At 43.2% G+C, this 14,262-nt stretch overlaps 1 protein-coding gene across 7 annotated transcripts in view; it reads right to left on the reverse strand.

Annotated features, from left to right (window-relative positions):
• Positions 1-5,377: 5,377 nt before the first annotated feature.
• ESD (esterase D) overlaps positions 5,378-14,262 on the reverse strand; it is a 29,374-nt gene continuing 20,489 nt past the window's right edge. For all 7 annotated transcript variants that reach the window (XM_054014643.1, XM_054014611.1, XM_054014603.1 and 4 more), the window contains 5 exons: positions 12,814-12,938; positions 11,984-12,103; positions 8,055-8,153; positions 6,528-6,695; positions 5,378-5,617 (listed from right to left, as the gene is read on the reverse strand). In XM_054014643.1, coding sequence (XP_053870618.1) covers positions 5,537-5,617; positions 6,528-6,695; positions 8,055-8,153; positions 11,984-12,103; positions 12,814-12,938 — 593 coding nt within the window. In that variant the 3' untranslated portion in view covers positions 5,378-5,536. The remainder of the gene's footprint in view (positions 5,618-6,527; positions 6,696-8,054; positions 8,154-11,983; positions 12,104-12,813; positions 12,939-14,262) is intronic.

Consider the following 14,262-nt stretch of genomic DNA (forward strand, 5'->3'; position numbering starts at 1 on the left):
CCAGAATCTGTTTCTCCAGATAAGCTGCTAGAAACCCCCCCAATACACACATGCAAATAGACAGTTGTAATGTTTGGGTTGTTCTGGGTGTGTTCTTATAGCATAGCTGTATTTCACTGTAAAAGCTTTCTTTGATGCATTGTGTGTTGAGAGAACAGCAAAATCTATGTAGCTATCTTACTTCTCTGCTTAAATCAGTCAACACCTTAACTGGATTATTTTATGATCCTCCTCCAGTTTCTAGTTTATTTGCCCAGTTTGGGGCAGTAGAGTGTGGGAAAAAAATACAGGAATCTATCTCTGTGGGATTAAAGGCAGAAACGTATTTGATTGTGATTACAGACCTGCAACTACCCACTAAAAAGAAAGTGTATGATAAGGAAAATAATTTTACCTTTTTCCTCGAACAGCTGCATATGTTTTATTGTAGCATGTGTGTTGCTCTGTACAGCAGGGTAAAACAGCTCTCTTTCCTGAAGACTTTACAATCCACGGCCTGAGGCCCTAAAACTACCCTAAGTAGTGCCCTTGATTTTGGTGGTAGCACTGGGCTCTAAATTGGACAGACAAGACAGTGAATATTGACACCACGGTCAGTGGCTAGAGAAAGGAGACGAGGAGGTAACAATAGGAAGGCAGGACTCCTGGAAAGCAGAATGTCTCCATTGTTCTACAAACAGAGACAAAGGTACGGAGTAATGTGTTACAGCAGCTGCATTAACGAGACATGGGCAGTGTATAAGCCTGGAGGCCTGCAGAGGTGAATTTCTGTGGGATCGGTCTTAAACAACCTTTTTACTGAACTAGCTATTCAGCTTTGTTGCTGAATCAAGGATTCCGTATTTCTGCTGCAGGAGTTGATGGCATCACAAATGGTAGAGCCACCGTGCTATTTGTCACATCAGTTATTGCAAGGTAACCAAATCTTGGCAGGAAGAAGCGAGGTCAGCATGAAGAATGGACAGTGTTTCAGTGGTATGAGAATGAGAGGTATCCAATTCCCCAAAACCTGCCTTCCCAATGACTTCAACTGGTAGCCAAAGGAGCAAGGCATTTTATTGCTGTCATGGAGCTGGGACTTGTGTACGAATCCAGCTTCTTTCAGAGTTAATTTTATAAAACCTCCTCCACTGTGCAGTGCTCTAAAACAATACCTCATAGGAACGAGCCCCTTTAAAACATCGTCATTCACTTGCACTGCCTCTGAAAATCATCTCTAAAAGAAAGTATCAGACTCATCACTGCTGCTAAGTTTTGTCAGCAAAGCAAACTTGCTCTAGGATAGTAAGTGATTCCGCATTCTTAATAGAAAAGGCAACAGGTATTTTCTGTATCCAAACTTGTATATGGGCTGGTGTTTCAACATGGAAGCTGATATTGTAATAGATCTCTTGCTGGAAAGTAAATTAAGACTCAGGCAGGAGCTGCATTTCCTTATCACCCACAGAACTATGAGATTTTAAAAATAGACCTTGTAAATGTAACCAATACGAGCCTGCTTTTCTCAGAGGCTGGTGGTGATCTGCATTTGCTACCGCTAACCCTACCATTGTTAAATGATCCTGTTTAATATTTTATTATATTTAGGATACATTAATGATGTCATCTTCTTTAAAAAAGCATACAGGGAGTAAAATCTTAAATTTTACTTCAAAGGAAATGCCACAACTTTTCACACCTACTTTCAATACCTTATAGCACCCAAATGCCTGGCAATGGTTACTGTAGAATGATAAATGGCTGTTGAGATACTAGTAGGAATTCTATACCTGTTGTTAAAACGGTTTCTGCTTAGTTGCATGCATAGAGAGGTATAATGGAAATCCCCTCTGGATGGCACATTCTGATTTGAAGCTCTCTAGCTTTCACTGAAAAATTAACTTCACGCTCACTGAGATGAACGTGGTACAAATTTCAAACGAGGTTAAATTAACTGCAAAGTCCCATGGCACTGCTATCATTCCTTTTGTACAGATATGGAAACTGCAACAAAGAGACTGTGTGATTTACCCCTGCAATACTGTCAGTGGCATAAAGAGTCCTGGCTCCCAGCGCCACAAGGGTACAAATAAAATACAGGCAGTCCTCAGACTTACGACACAATGGGTTCCTGAAAATTGCATCTTAAGTTGAAAACATCATAACTTGAATTTCCCATAGGAACGTCAAATCAAGTGTTGTAAAGTCAAAACGTGACCATTTATAAACATTGTGTTGTCTGCCTGTAATGCCCAAAAGATAATCTTCCAGCCTTTAAGATACTTCAAACTGCATGCTCTAGGCACTAATCACAGCACCAAATGCTGCTGTTTTAAGTTAACTGGCTATTTCAGAATGAATTAGGAAAGAGACTTTTTACATACTTTGCTACATATAGTAAAATCCAAGTGTTTATCACAACATAGCAGCCGTTTCATTCAGCATGGGTAAGAGGAGTTACCATGCCATCTCAGGTGTCATACACCATGGCACACAACAGCAATACAAGGTTGAGATCTTGTTAGAACATTTGAGCTGGCCAAATACCGTGTTTGCCCAGAGTGCCAGTGTGCTGGAGATCAGACCTTTGTCTTAATGTAAATGTTTTTTTAAAAGGTGCAGCTTTTCTAATATCCACTTGTAGCAGTCACTTAAACTTTGTACCAGGGGTAGGCAACCTTTCAGAAGTGGTGTGCCGAGTCTTCATTTATTCACTTTAATTTAAGGTTTCACGTGCCGGTAATACATGTTAAAGTTTTTTAGAAGGTCTCTCTCTATATAAGTTGGCGGGGTGGGGGTGTGTGGAGGTGCAGGGCAGAACGCTGGGTGTTGGGGGGAGGTCAGGGCAGAGGGCTGGGGTGTGTGGGGGGTGCAGGGCAGAAGGCTGGGGTGCTCGGCTTGTAGGGGTGCTCCCAGCCTCCTGCCCTGAGCGGCTCATGGCAGGGGGCTGGAAGGGATATGCCCTGTTCCACCCCCCTTTCCCAAGGCCCCTCCGTACCTCTCTCTGCCTGCTCTACGGAGCAGCAAGCACGCTGCAGCTCAACTCTGCTCTGCTCTGCTCCCCCTCCCTCTCCCCCTCGCAAAGGCCATCGCTGGCAGGGAGAGGGAGGGGCTGGAATGCACCAGGTTGGGGGAAGAAGCGGGGGAGGAGGGAAGCTTGGCTGCCGCAGGGGAGAGCGGTGGGTGGGGGGGGCTGAGTGGGGCGGGGGACTGGGACACCCCCCCACACTGCTCTCCCCTGCGGGGGTAGGAGGCAGAAGCTTGGTCCTGCCGCAGCCAAGCTTCCCTCTTCCCCCAGCGTGGTGCTTTCTGGCCCTCCGCCCCCCTCCTCTCTCCAGGCAGGCAGCATGCCACTCAAAATTGGCTCGCGTGCCGTAGGTTGCCAACCCCTGCTTGGTACTGTCATGTACCCGCACAGGACTTGCTGTGAGTGTCCACTAGGTGAAAGGAAAGGAACTATTTTTTTCCCAGCTGCTTGAAAACTTACTGACTTACAACTGTCTGAAATACTAAGCTGTCCCCATACAGAGAGCAGGGGGAGCAGAGGCTAGCTTGCCATTAAATAAGAGCAGAATTGTTTCTGAGTCTTTGAGGAAAATCACATTTATGTGTTTCCCAAAATCATGGCTTTGAATTTTGGTTGCAGGCTACAAACTGGTATTTGATATCCTCTCTCAGGCTAGCAGTTCTACCACTACGTTTTCAACACGGAAAATAGCCTGCTTGGTGGTGAGTGGTTGGTTGTTTTACGTGTTGTAGAGAATTAGAGCACTATAGTCACTGCATTAGTGGTGGGAAAGTGACCACACAGTCAACATCGTGCCCTCCTCTGCCTTACCTATTGCTGGACTGTCAACATGTGTAACTGAAGAGTTCATTAAGCTCTCTGGGCAGTTTTTAAGCCACCAATCATTAAATATAAAGGTATTATGTAGCATCAGTCTCCCTAACACTGCAGTCAGTGGGGTCTGTCAAAGTAGAATGGAGGTCAAGTGATGTGTTGGTTCTGGAAACAAACATTTCCTGCACAAGCCCAACTACTAACCTTTCTGTCCAGAAGAGGAGGGGCGGGGGGGAAAAAAAATCAAGATTTGAGCAGGAGATTCTGGAGTATGGATGGTTGGATGAAAGCTTGTTCCGAAGTCCTCTATTTGATGACATGAAATTACATTACTGACCTACTACTTGTTCATGTAAGCAACTGCAGTGTGTTACATGAGGATGTTATCTGATCATGAACGGAGGAGATTGTCCATACGCTCTATTAAGATGCGGTTCTCAAACCTAACTGTGGACCACAAGTATTTTCAGGGACTTGCTGTAGGTAAAAAATTCTCCCACCAGAGCCGTCGTATAGCAGTCGAGCTATTACTCCAGCTCCAGGCTGAAATAGCCGGTACCAGTATTGGAGGAGGGAGAGGAAGGACTGGCTGTTGGATCCACATAGGGCATGGTGAACAGTTACAGTAGGCTGGCTAAATCCTGTCCCATCATAAAAGCCTTAGTATTTCAGACAGTTGTAAGTCAGTAAGTTTTCAAGCAGCTGGGAAAAAAATAGTTCCTTTCCTTTCACCTAATGGACACTCACTAGGATTTTAGAGTGTTACCCCAAGTTAAGACTAGGCTGACTGTATTTTCCCACCACACACAAATTAGCAGGCAGAGTTACACACCATGGGGAATCATTTTAAATCTGGTACAACAGAGTCAGATTCTGCTACCCTTTACTCATGTAAAATAGCCCCCCTTTTCTCCTCAGACAGTAAGGTACTAAAAGTGGCAGAATCTGCTCCCCACTGCTCTCCTTGTTAGTTTCTTTATGTCTATCCCCCTGTGTATCCATCCCTCAAACTAATTAGGCCACAGACCTTTATTCCTCTCTTAGAAGAATCTCTAGCCTTTGCCACCGAGTAAGTTTCTGGGGAACCATAAGTCATCAAAAGGATGAACTGCTCTCTTTAATACCTGATTTCAGCTAGCTGCCTTCAGAGTCCCTTTACACTCCCAGTTACAGGTTAAATGTTAACAAGGGGGGAATGGTTGACCACAATACAGTGTAAGTTTGTTTGCATTTTCCATCAACAGCTGCAGATTTTGGCCTGGAAATACATTTCAATAGGCAGGAGAAAACACTTGAGTGTAAATCCATTTAATTTGCTATTGTTTTCAGCCATGTATTCAAAATTGTCCAGTGCTGAATGAGAGACAAATTGAAAGTTAGTGTGGTACTAGTTCTCCACATACCCTCCTGCTGCAGTCTGCACTGTCTTGAGACCACAGACATTCTACGTCAATATGCTGTTTAAAAACAAAAACACTTAAATGATCATTTCTATTCTGAGCCATACCCTCAGGATGTTTTTCCCAATATGGTTAAACAAGTTTCAAAGCAGATGAACACATTCAAAATATTTATTCTGAAGTACACAAAGAGAATTAAGGATTTTTAGCACTACTATCAGCATGACTCCATTTTATAGGCACTAATTCAGCAAGTGATTTGTGTTAACGTTTGTGTACATATTGACTTGTACTGGACAAAAGAGACTCCTACGCTTCAAGCATTGAGGTATTTTGCATGATGTCTGATGTGATCATTAACAAACGTCGCAATGAAGAAGTAGCTGTGATCGTAGCCCTAGCAAAGAGAAAAACAGATTCAGCAATTCAAGGTACTTAATGGTAAGGCATTGGAACTGGATTTTCGAGCATTGTTAGTGACGGCTCATTCGATGTCTGCTCGTTTTAAGAAGGCAGTAAGGAGGCTATTTCAGGTTTATGCAGGGCCTGTCCTAGCCCTAGGAGGCTACATAAACTGGCTGTGCACTAGGCTCTCCCATCCCGATGAAGATGGGCACACTCCATAAATACACCTGCTGGGCAGGCAGCAGCTATCTTGGAAGGACATGGCAGATAGGATGGAGTCATTTCAAAAACCCTGAAGAATTTCAGGCTATTGCGACTCTGCGCCATAATGCTGCAGGAAAGGGAGGGTTCTTTCTTTGCCTCCTGACTTATCCTGTCAGCCAAAACCAACAATGTACCACTATATAAACGCCACTATGTGGTTTAAATTTATACAGATGATCAATCAGATAAGAACACACTTTCTTCATAATGCTTTTGTGATGGGTTACTGCAATATTATATTAAAAACAGAGCAAGATACTTATCTCCAACAAAATTCATGTATTTTCTTCCTCATCAGCATGTCGCCAGTAGATTGGATTGCACTCTAAACACCCTATAATGTTTAAACTAAAAATCAGCTCCCCCTATAGTGGTCAAAGTAATTAAGTCAGTGGGGTCTAGTGGATACACTACTGCACTGAGTCAAGAGAGCTGCTCTCTGTTCTCCCCCTGCCATTGACCTGTTGTGTGACCTTGGACACATCACTTTGCCTGTCTTGTCTATTTCAGGACTGGGACTGTCTCTGGCTAGCTGCTTCACCTTTTTAGGCACACAGAGTCAACCCAGTAATTATGGGATGGATGCATTAGACACCCCCACCCTGCTTCCCCCCAAAAAGGTACTTTTTGGTACTTGCCTGTTGCAATCTAAAGACTACAGGGATTTTCCGCTCTGTGCAGGCAGCAATAAAGTTGTCGGGCAGTAACTGTCCTGCTGAAAGGAACTGGTCATCTTTGCCTTGATCAATTAAGATGTCAAGATGAGAATCTGGATAAGACTTCACAAGATAGGTAGCATCATATGCCTGTAGAAATAAAATTAAACTAATTAAAAGTGTAAACATTTTTGAGAATTTTCTTCACCTAGTAACTATACTACCAAATTGGGTTAGAATTATTGTTTAGGATAAGATAGGGATATGGACTGCAACAAACTGGGGTCTAAGACAATGTTTACACTAAAAGGCTGTCCAAACTATGGAGTAAGTTCAAAGTTGGGGCTCTCAGGCCAAAACCTTAAATCTATCGGTATCAATGCCCATAGTATTTAATCACAATTAAAGAACCGAACGTTTTGCCAGCCTGCTCCTACAGAACTCACTTACCGATCTCTGACCAACACGTTTTTCCTCTTTTGCCTGCCACTATAAGAAGCAAATCCTCTGTGCACAGAGAATACAGGAATATACATTTTGGGTCCGTTGACTCTGCAAGTGAATGTAGCTCAGGCATACCGTGCTAGCTTAGTCTAAATGTACAGGAAACAATAGCAGCGTAGATGAGGTGGCATGGCCTTCAGCATGGGCGAGCAGCCAGCGTACAAGCCCTCCAGGTAGTCTAACTACATATTCTGGTTGCTAGCCTGTCCTGAAGCCCATGCCACCACATCTACACTGCTATTGTTACCTGTGCTAGCTCAATTAAAGCTAGCCTACCCATGTTATGATCACACTTCACTTGTAGTGTAGACATAACTTAAGGGGAGCCTTCAGAGCAGGGGTCCCCAATGCGGTGCCCGTGGGTGGCAATCCGCCCGCCGTGGCATCTATGTGCACCCACCTACTGGCCGCCGGAAAAGCAGCAATGTCCAAGCACTGCCACTGAAATGCCGCTGGTTTTCGGCGGTGCCTCTTGACGCTACTTCTCGGCAGCATTTCGGCAGCGACGTTTGTTGGCGTTGCTGCTTTTCGGCGGCATTTCAGCGGCAGCTTGTCCAGCGGCCATGCTCCTCGGCGGCTAGTCGTCAGGCGCCCGCCACACTGAAAAGGTTGGGGACCACTGCTTCAGAGCATTTCATCGCCCTAAAAAGGGGATCAGATTTTCATCTGTTCAATGTTTCCAGGAAACAGATGAAGAGCCAGAGCTTGCTCATATTTCTACTTATCTCACAATTTAAAATCTTCAGAAGTGAGGAGAAAATTTACTGTCTCTATGTGGTAAGAACAGCCTCCTGTCAATGTATGTTTTTTGTAAAGTGTGAGCCAGCCATATGATGGTGATCAGTATCCACACACGTACTGTACAGTCGGATTCAGTGTTTGGTGATGGGATAACATGGTGTTATTCAAACAGAAGTCATCACTTCATGTTTTGCTTCCCTACTACATAGTGCAGTCACAAGCTCTTTTACAGTTCATTAAATGACTGGACTCTCCCACACATACCTCCCATTTAGTTAGATCTGATCCCAGATATCCACCAAAAGCTTTCTTCCCCCAGGGACACTGGACTGGGTTGCAGATAGGAGCAAATGCTGATACAGACTGTTTAGAAACACAAACATAGGGATTAAGAAAAGTCATTTTGATAAGCAAGATGTGAGCGAAAAGTGTGTTCAAAAGCTGTTCTGCCTAGTTACAATTGTAGCACATTGGGGAGCAAGTGCTCTATTCTCACCTTATACAGCAGTCAATCTCAGTCTTGTGACATAATTAGAATTTTTTTTTTAAATGTATAAAAGAACACAATCCACAAATAAGTGCTCAAAGAGACCACAAAAGGGACAAGGTACAATTAGGTCCCCTCCACACACACCAGACACTAATGGCTCTCATCTAACAATAGAGAGCTAATTTGCTAACCAAAAATGCAAGGGATTACTTTGGATTTTGAAATCTCTGAAGCCGTAAAATGCGGGCATTTATTGAAGATGCCAAGGAAGACAGAACAGCTTAAAAATTCTATGAATTGTAATGTGTATGTATTGGGAATTAACTCAATACAAACTTTCAGCCATTTTATAACAATCTTACGAACATAGAAATATAAGAACTACTATACCAAGTCAGACAATGGTCCATCTAGCCCAGTATCGTGTCTTCGACTGTGGCCAATGCCAGATGCTTCATAGAGAATGAACAGAACAGGTAATCATCAAGTGATGCATTTCCAGCTTCTGGCAAACAGAGGCTAGGGCCACTTCAGAGCATGGTTTTGCATCCCTGCCCATCCTGGCTTATAGCCATTGATGGACCTATCCATCCATCCATTAATTTATCTAGTTCTTTTTTGAACCCTTTTTTGAATCTTAAAATTCTAAGGCTTTAAATTCCTCTGGAATTTCTCCTTATTCAGCTGTTGCAAAGAAATCTTTCTTCCCAAGATCATACACTTTGTGAAAATTTATTTTTTGTTGACAGAAGACAGAAATAATTTAGTATTATGAAAGATTAAAGTTATTTTTCTGAGAGATTCCATATCTTTCTTAAATTGGCCCTTTGCCATGCTTTCAAAAAAATTGTTTAAGGGAGACTTTCTAGATCAGGGATGTGACATAACGATTCTCTTCCTCATTATTTGAATTTTTTTAAATTAAATATAATTAAGATTTTGATTATCCTATCTCCTAGAACAAACCTTGAAAGGTCATTGAGTCCAGCCCCTGCCTTCACTAGCAGGACCAAGTACTGATTTTGCCCCAGATCCCTAAATGGCCCCCTCAAGGATTGAACTCACAACCCTGGGTTTAGCAGGCCAATGCTCAAACCACTGAGCTATCCCTCCCCCCTTGTTTCAGTTAAGACTAAGAGGATGAACTGAGATGTATCATTTTGGTGATAGCTACAGCCAATCTGTTCAACTGTGAAGTTTATACTAATTTATTCTCTTGCTGTATGAACTAACCACTGTGACCTTCTTTGCACACATGAATTATGGTCTCCTGCATGTGGTTCCGAATGTGGTCTTGTAGGGACAAGCTACTGAAGCTCTAACTGAGCAGACATGTTATGACTTTGCATAGTAACATGAAAAAGGTCACATGGGGAAAAAAATCCTTTAAAGATGAATTTTTAAATTTCACATCTTGTATTTACGCCTCCAGCAGCTTTGTCATCACATAGTCCAGGGGTGGGCAAACTACAGCCCGCGGGACAGTCCTGCCTGGCCCCCGAGCTCCTGGCCCGGGAGGTTCGCCCTCGTGCCCTCCCCCACTGTTCCCCCTCACCCACAGCCTCAGCTCGCTCTGGGCAGCAGGGCTGTGAGCTCCTGGGGCAGCGCAGCTGCAGAGCCCAGCCTGACCCGGTGCTCTGTGCTGCGTGGTGGCAGCGGCAGCAGCGTGGCCCAGCTCCAGCCACCAGTGCTCCAGGCAGCATGGTAAGGAGGCAGGGAGCAGGGGGTTGGATAGAGGGCAGGGGAGTTTGGGGTGGTGGTCAGGGGTGGGAGTGTGGATAGAGGTCAGGGGGAAACAGACAGTTCAATGGGGGCAGGAGTCCCGGGGGGGGGGGGCAGTCAGGAAGGAACGGGGGGTTGGATGGGACAGTCAGGGACAGGGAGAAGAGGTAGTTGGATGGGACAGGGGTCCTGGGGGGGGCCGTCAGGAATGAGAGGAGGGGTTGGACGGGGCGGCAGGGATCTGGGGGCAGTCAGGGGACGGGGAGCGGGGGGGCTGGTTGGATGGGGCAGGAGTCCCGGGGGGAATGGGGGCAGATAGGAGATGGGGGCCGGGCCACGACCCTCTCCCCTAACCGGCCCTCCATACAACTTACAAAACCCGATGCGGCCCTCAGGTCAAAAAGTTTGCCCACCCCTGACATAGTCTATTAGAAATACCAGAGAGACTGCAGCCCTGGGATACTCCTGATTCTCAGTCCACTACTACCATCGACCCGCATACAATTATATGTACCACTAGGCACACTAAATGCTCAAAAAAAATTCAGAATCTCTGGGACTTAAGATCAATGGTGACAAAAGTTATATGTGCCTTCTATAAAATGGAAATGAATGATCTGTCAATGCTACATGTAGATGGTAAGGATTGAATAGTTTTATCTATCTTGGTAGTCAGTTGACAGCAGGAGATTGTAACCAAAAATGCAGGGCTGATGCAAAGAAGTTTCGCGCCCTAGGCAAAAATTCCACCTTGCACCCCTCCCCATCCCCAGCCCTGCAGCAGCTCCCCCCCCGCCCCAGGAGAGCTGTGAGGCAGCTCCCCACCCCAGCTCACCTTCTCCGCCTCCTCCCTGAGCACACCGCCCCCAGTCTAATACTCCTCCCCTCCCAGGCTTGCGATGCCAAACAGCTGATTGGCACCGCAAGCCTGGGAGGCGGGAGAAGTGAAGCGGCCGCTGCGCTGGGAGAGGGAGTCTGAGCCCCACATGTCAGCGCGCCGCCGACAGCCCAGCCCAGGAATACAGTAAAAAAAAAAAAAAATTGGGGGGGCACCGCTTTTTGGCGCCCCCAAATCTTGGCGCCCTAGGCAACCGCCTAGTTTGCCTTAATGGTAGCACCAGCCCTGCAAAGATATCATGTCCGATCGGTCTTGCATCAACTGCATTTCAGCATCCTCAAAAGACTCTGGGTGGGTGGTGGGATGTATGTGTGACAACTAAGATATGAGTGTTCAACGTGGTGATGAAGACTACCCTGTTATATAGAGCAGAAACAAGGCCATTAAACAGCTGAGGACAGAAAACTAAACAGTTTTCCATGTCAAAAGTAATGGTGTATTCTTAACATCTATTGGTTTGATTTTGTCACAAATGAGGAGATACTTGGATGATTCTGGCAAGCTGAAGTCCTGCTCAGATGAAAACAAGATGACTGCAATGATGGGGTCCTGTCCAACGGGCAGAAAGTGGTACATTTCTATAGAAGATTTACAAGCTGAGGTAAAAGGAAAGAATATGAGATCGGCCACAAATGAGATTGGAAGATGTGATTTTTGAGGGATTAGGAAGCCCAAATCCTCCCATACTGACTCATGATGAAGGAAGACAACCTGCAAGAGACTGTTCAAGATGGAAGTCCATTCTAGGTGATGCCACAGCTATACTACAGCCATGTAAATGTCCTGCTGCTGCTTAACTACAATAGACTGGATAAAATAGCAATAACTTTAATATTCTCCACTGGAGACCATATTTAACTCAGTTTTTAACTTTTTGAATCCTGTAGTTGGTATTTCACCAATGACAAATGCTAATGCATTTTACAGTTGCATTCAGTACTAGGCAGTGCTAGTACCTGTAGGCTATTAGTATTAAAATTGAAGTTATTCATAATCTTAAAGGTTGCAACAACAGAGTTTAACTTGAATTTGATTTTTAAAACGGTTTTTCTCTAGAAGATTGTATAAAACTTAATATCTTACTTTGTATTTTCCAGGATTCTTCAAAGCAAGGATAAGAGCTCCATGGCCACCCATTGAGTGCCCAAAAACAGACATCCTGTCTGAGTCAGCTGGGAAATTGGCTTTTATTAATTTAGGCAGCTGAAAAAAATCAAGTGTGACAGAAAAAAAAAGGAATACTTTAATATATTTAGACTTTGAGAATCAAGCAACTTAATGTGATCTATTACTGTGTTTTAATCCAGATAAAATAATTGTGAGATTAAATGTACAAATTAGTTTTCAGACTGTGACCTCAACTGTTAAATTAACCACAAGTATAAAACAATCTCAACTACTGAATATCGCTAAACACAAAAGGAAACATTTCAAATATCTGTAGACATTTCATGGTCTACAAGATGTTAATCAACTAGACATATTACAATACATTTATGTAAATGTACATGTATAACAAGATTGAGGTTTCATTATAACCCTGTTCTCATTTTAACTAAATCCCTAAATATGTTCTCACAAAATGAGCAGAATGACAACTTGTTCTGGAGAGGCCTTTTATATTTCATATCCCTGTCAACATTACTTTTTAATCTGGACCACTCATGCTGCAAATTAACAGACTTCCATGTATTGTTATTCATCATCTTAAGAGATTTGCTCAAGCATTCTATTTTGAAAATGATGACATTTGACTGCTAATGAAAATGGTCCAACTTTGATATGCATGATTAGCGGCCATCTCACTACAATAGTCCAATTAAGAGGAGATCAGTCCCTCTAGTCAAGGCAAAACAATGAGATTGAGTTTAACACATTTAGCAACATTAATTTCAGTTGGGAAAAAAAGTCACCTCATCCTTTATGTACGAGTACATTCTATAGTTGGTTTTCCATGGTTCCTCAGTGGCGTCTACATAAAAACCAGCACCTGTGCCGAAATCCCAGCTCTCATCTTCTCCTTCAATATTGCAGCCACCTATCATGGAAAAGTGATTCTCTGTTTATTGTCCCATCTGTATCAGATGTTTGATGTTAGGGTATTCTTTTCCGTGATATAAGCTACACCCTTCTAGATGGACCTGGATAAATTTAACCTCTGTGCCTCAGTTTCCCAAAAACTGTAGCATGAGGATGATGTTTAAGCAGTAATACAGTGTTTTGAGAGTTAATTCATTAATGTTTCCAAAATGCTTTGAGATTCACAAGTAAAAAGTACAACGTTTTCTTAGTTTTCACTTTCCTTCATCCCTTCAATCCCAAAATTTGTCTCTGATGTACGATCAGATATTAATTTAACTGAATCTTACTACACTATGAATTTCTTATCAAATAAATCAGGGACACGTTAGAAACAGAAAATCCAGTCTATTCTCCTGCCAATACAAGATACCCTATACTACCGTATATCTTTGATTGCTTTGTCCAGTCTAGTTTTGAATTATTCAAATTATATGTTCCACTTCCTACCCTGGGAGTTTCCAGTCTAGTTAATCTCACCATCAGGAACATCTTCTGTATATTAATTCTCAATTCACCTTTTCTCTGTTTCATGTCAATAATAAATTAGAACCCCGTATAAAACCTAAGTCATTCCTCTTTTGAATAACTGTAGACATATCCTCCTTCACCAAGGCTATACTGTCGGTACTTAATTTTTATGTTTCCCTTAAATTCAATCCATCCAGCCATCTCTTATCCCTCTTCAGTTTGCCCATAATTTGACAATAGAATCAAATGATGTAAAAGTCTTAAACAAACCAAACATACCATAGAAACTTTATGGATAGTAATTCCATGCTCTAAAAAGAATATAGCGGTAGGGATATATTACCAACCACCTGATGAGGATGGTAAAAGTGACTGTGAAGTGCTCAGGGAGATTAAAGAGGCTATTAAAATAAAAACTCAATAATAATGCAGGATTTCAACTATCCCCATATTAACTGGGTACATGTCACCTCAGGACATGATGCAGAGATAAAGTTTCTTGACACCTTAAATGACTGCTTCTTGGAGAAGCTAGTCCTGGAACCCACCAGAGAAGAGGCAATTCTTCATTTAGCCCTAGGTGGAGCACAGGATCTGGTCCAAGAGGTGAATATAGCTGGACCACTTGGTAATAGTGACCATAATATAATTAAATTTAACTTCCCTGTGGCAGGGAAAACACCACAGCAGCCCAACACTCTAGCATTTAGTTTCAGAAAGAGGAACTACACAAAATGAGGAGATTAATCAGAAATTAAAAAATACAGCGCCAAAAGACACCAATTTTTAAAAAGGCTCCAGAGGTGATCCCG

This window comes from Malaclemys terrapin, chromosome 1, assembly GCF_027887155.1.
Source record: "Malaclemys terrapin pileata isolate rMalTer1 chromosome 1, rMalTer1.hap1, whole genome shotgun sequence".
Lineage (NCBI taxonomy): Eukaryota > Metazoa > Chordata > Testudines > Emydidae > Malaclemys > Malaclemys terrapin.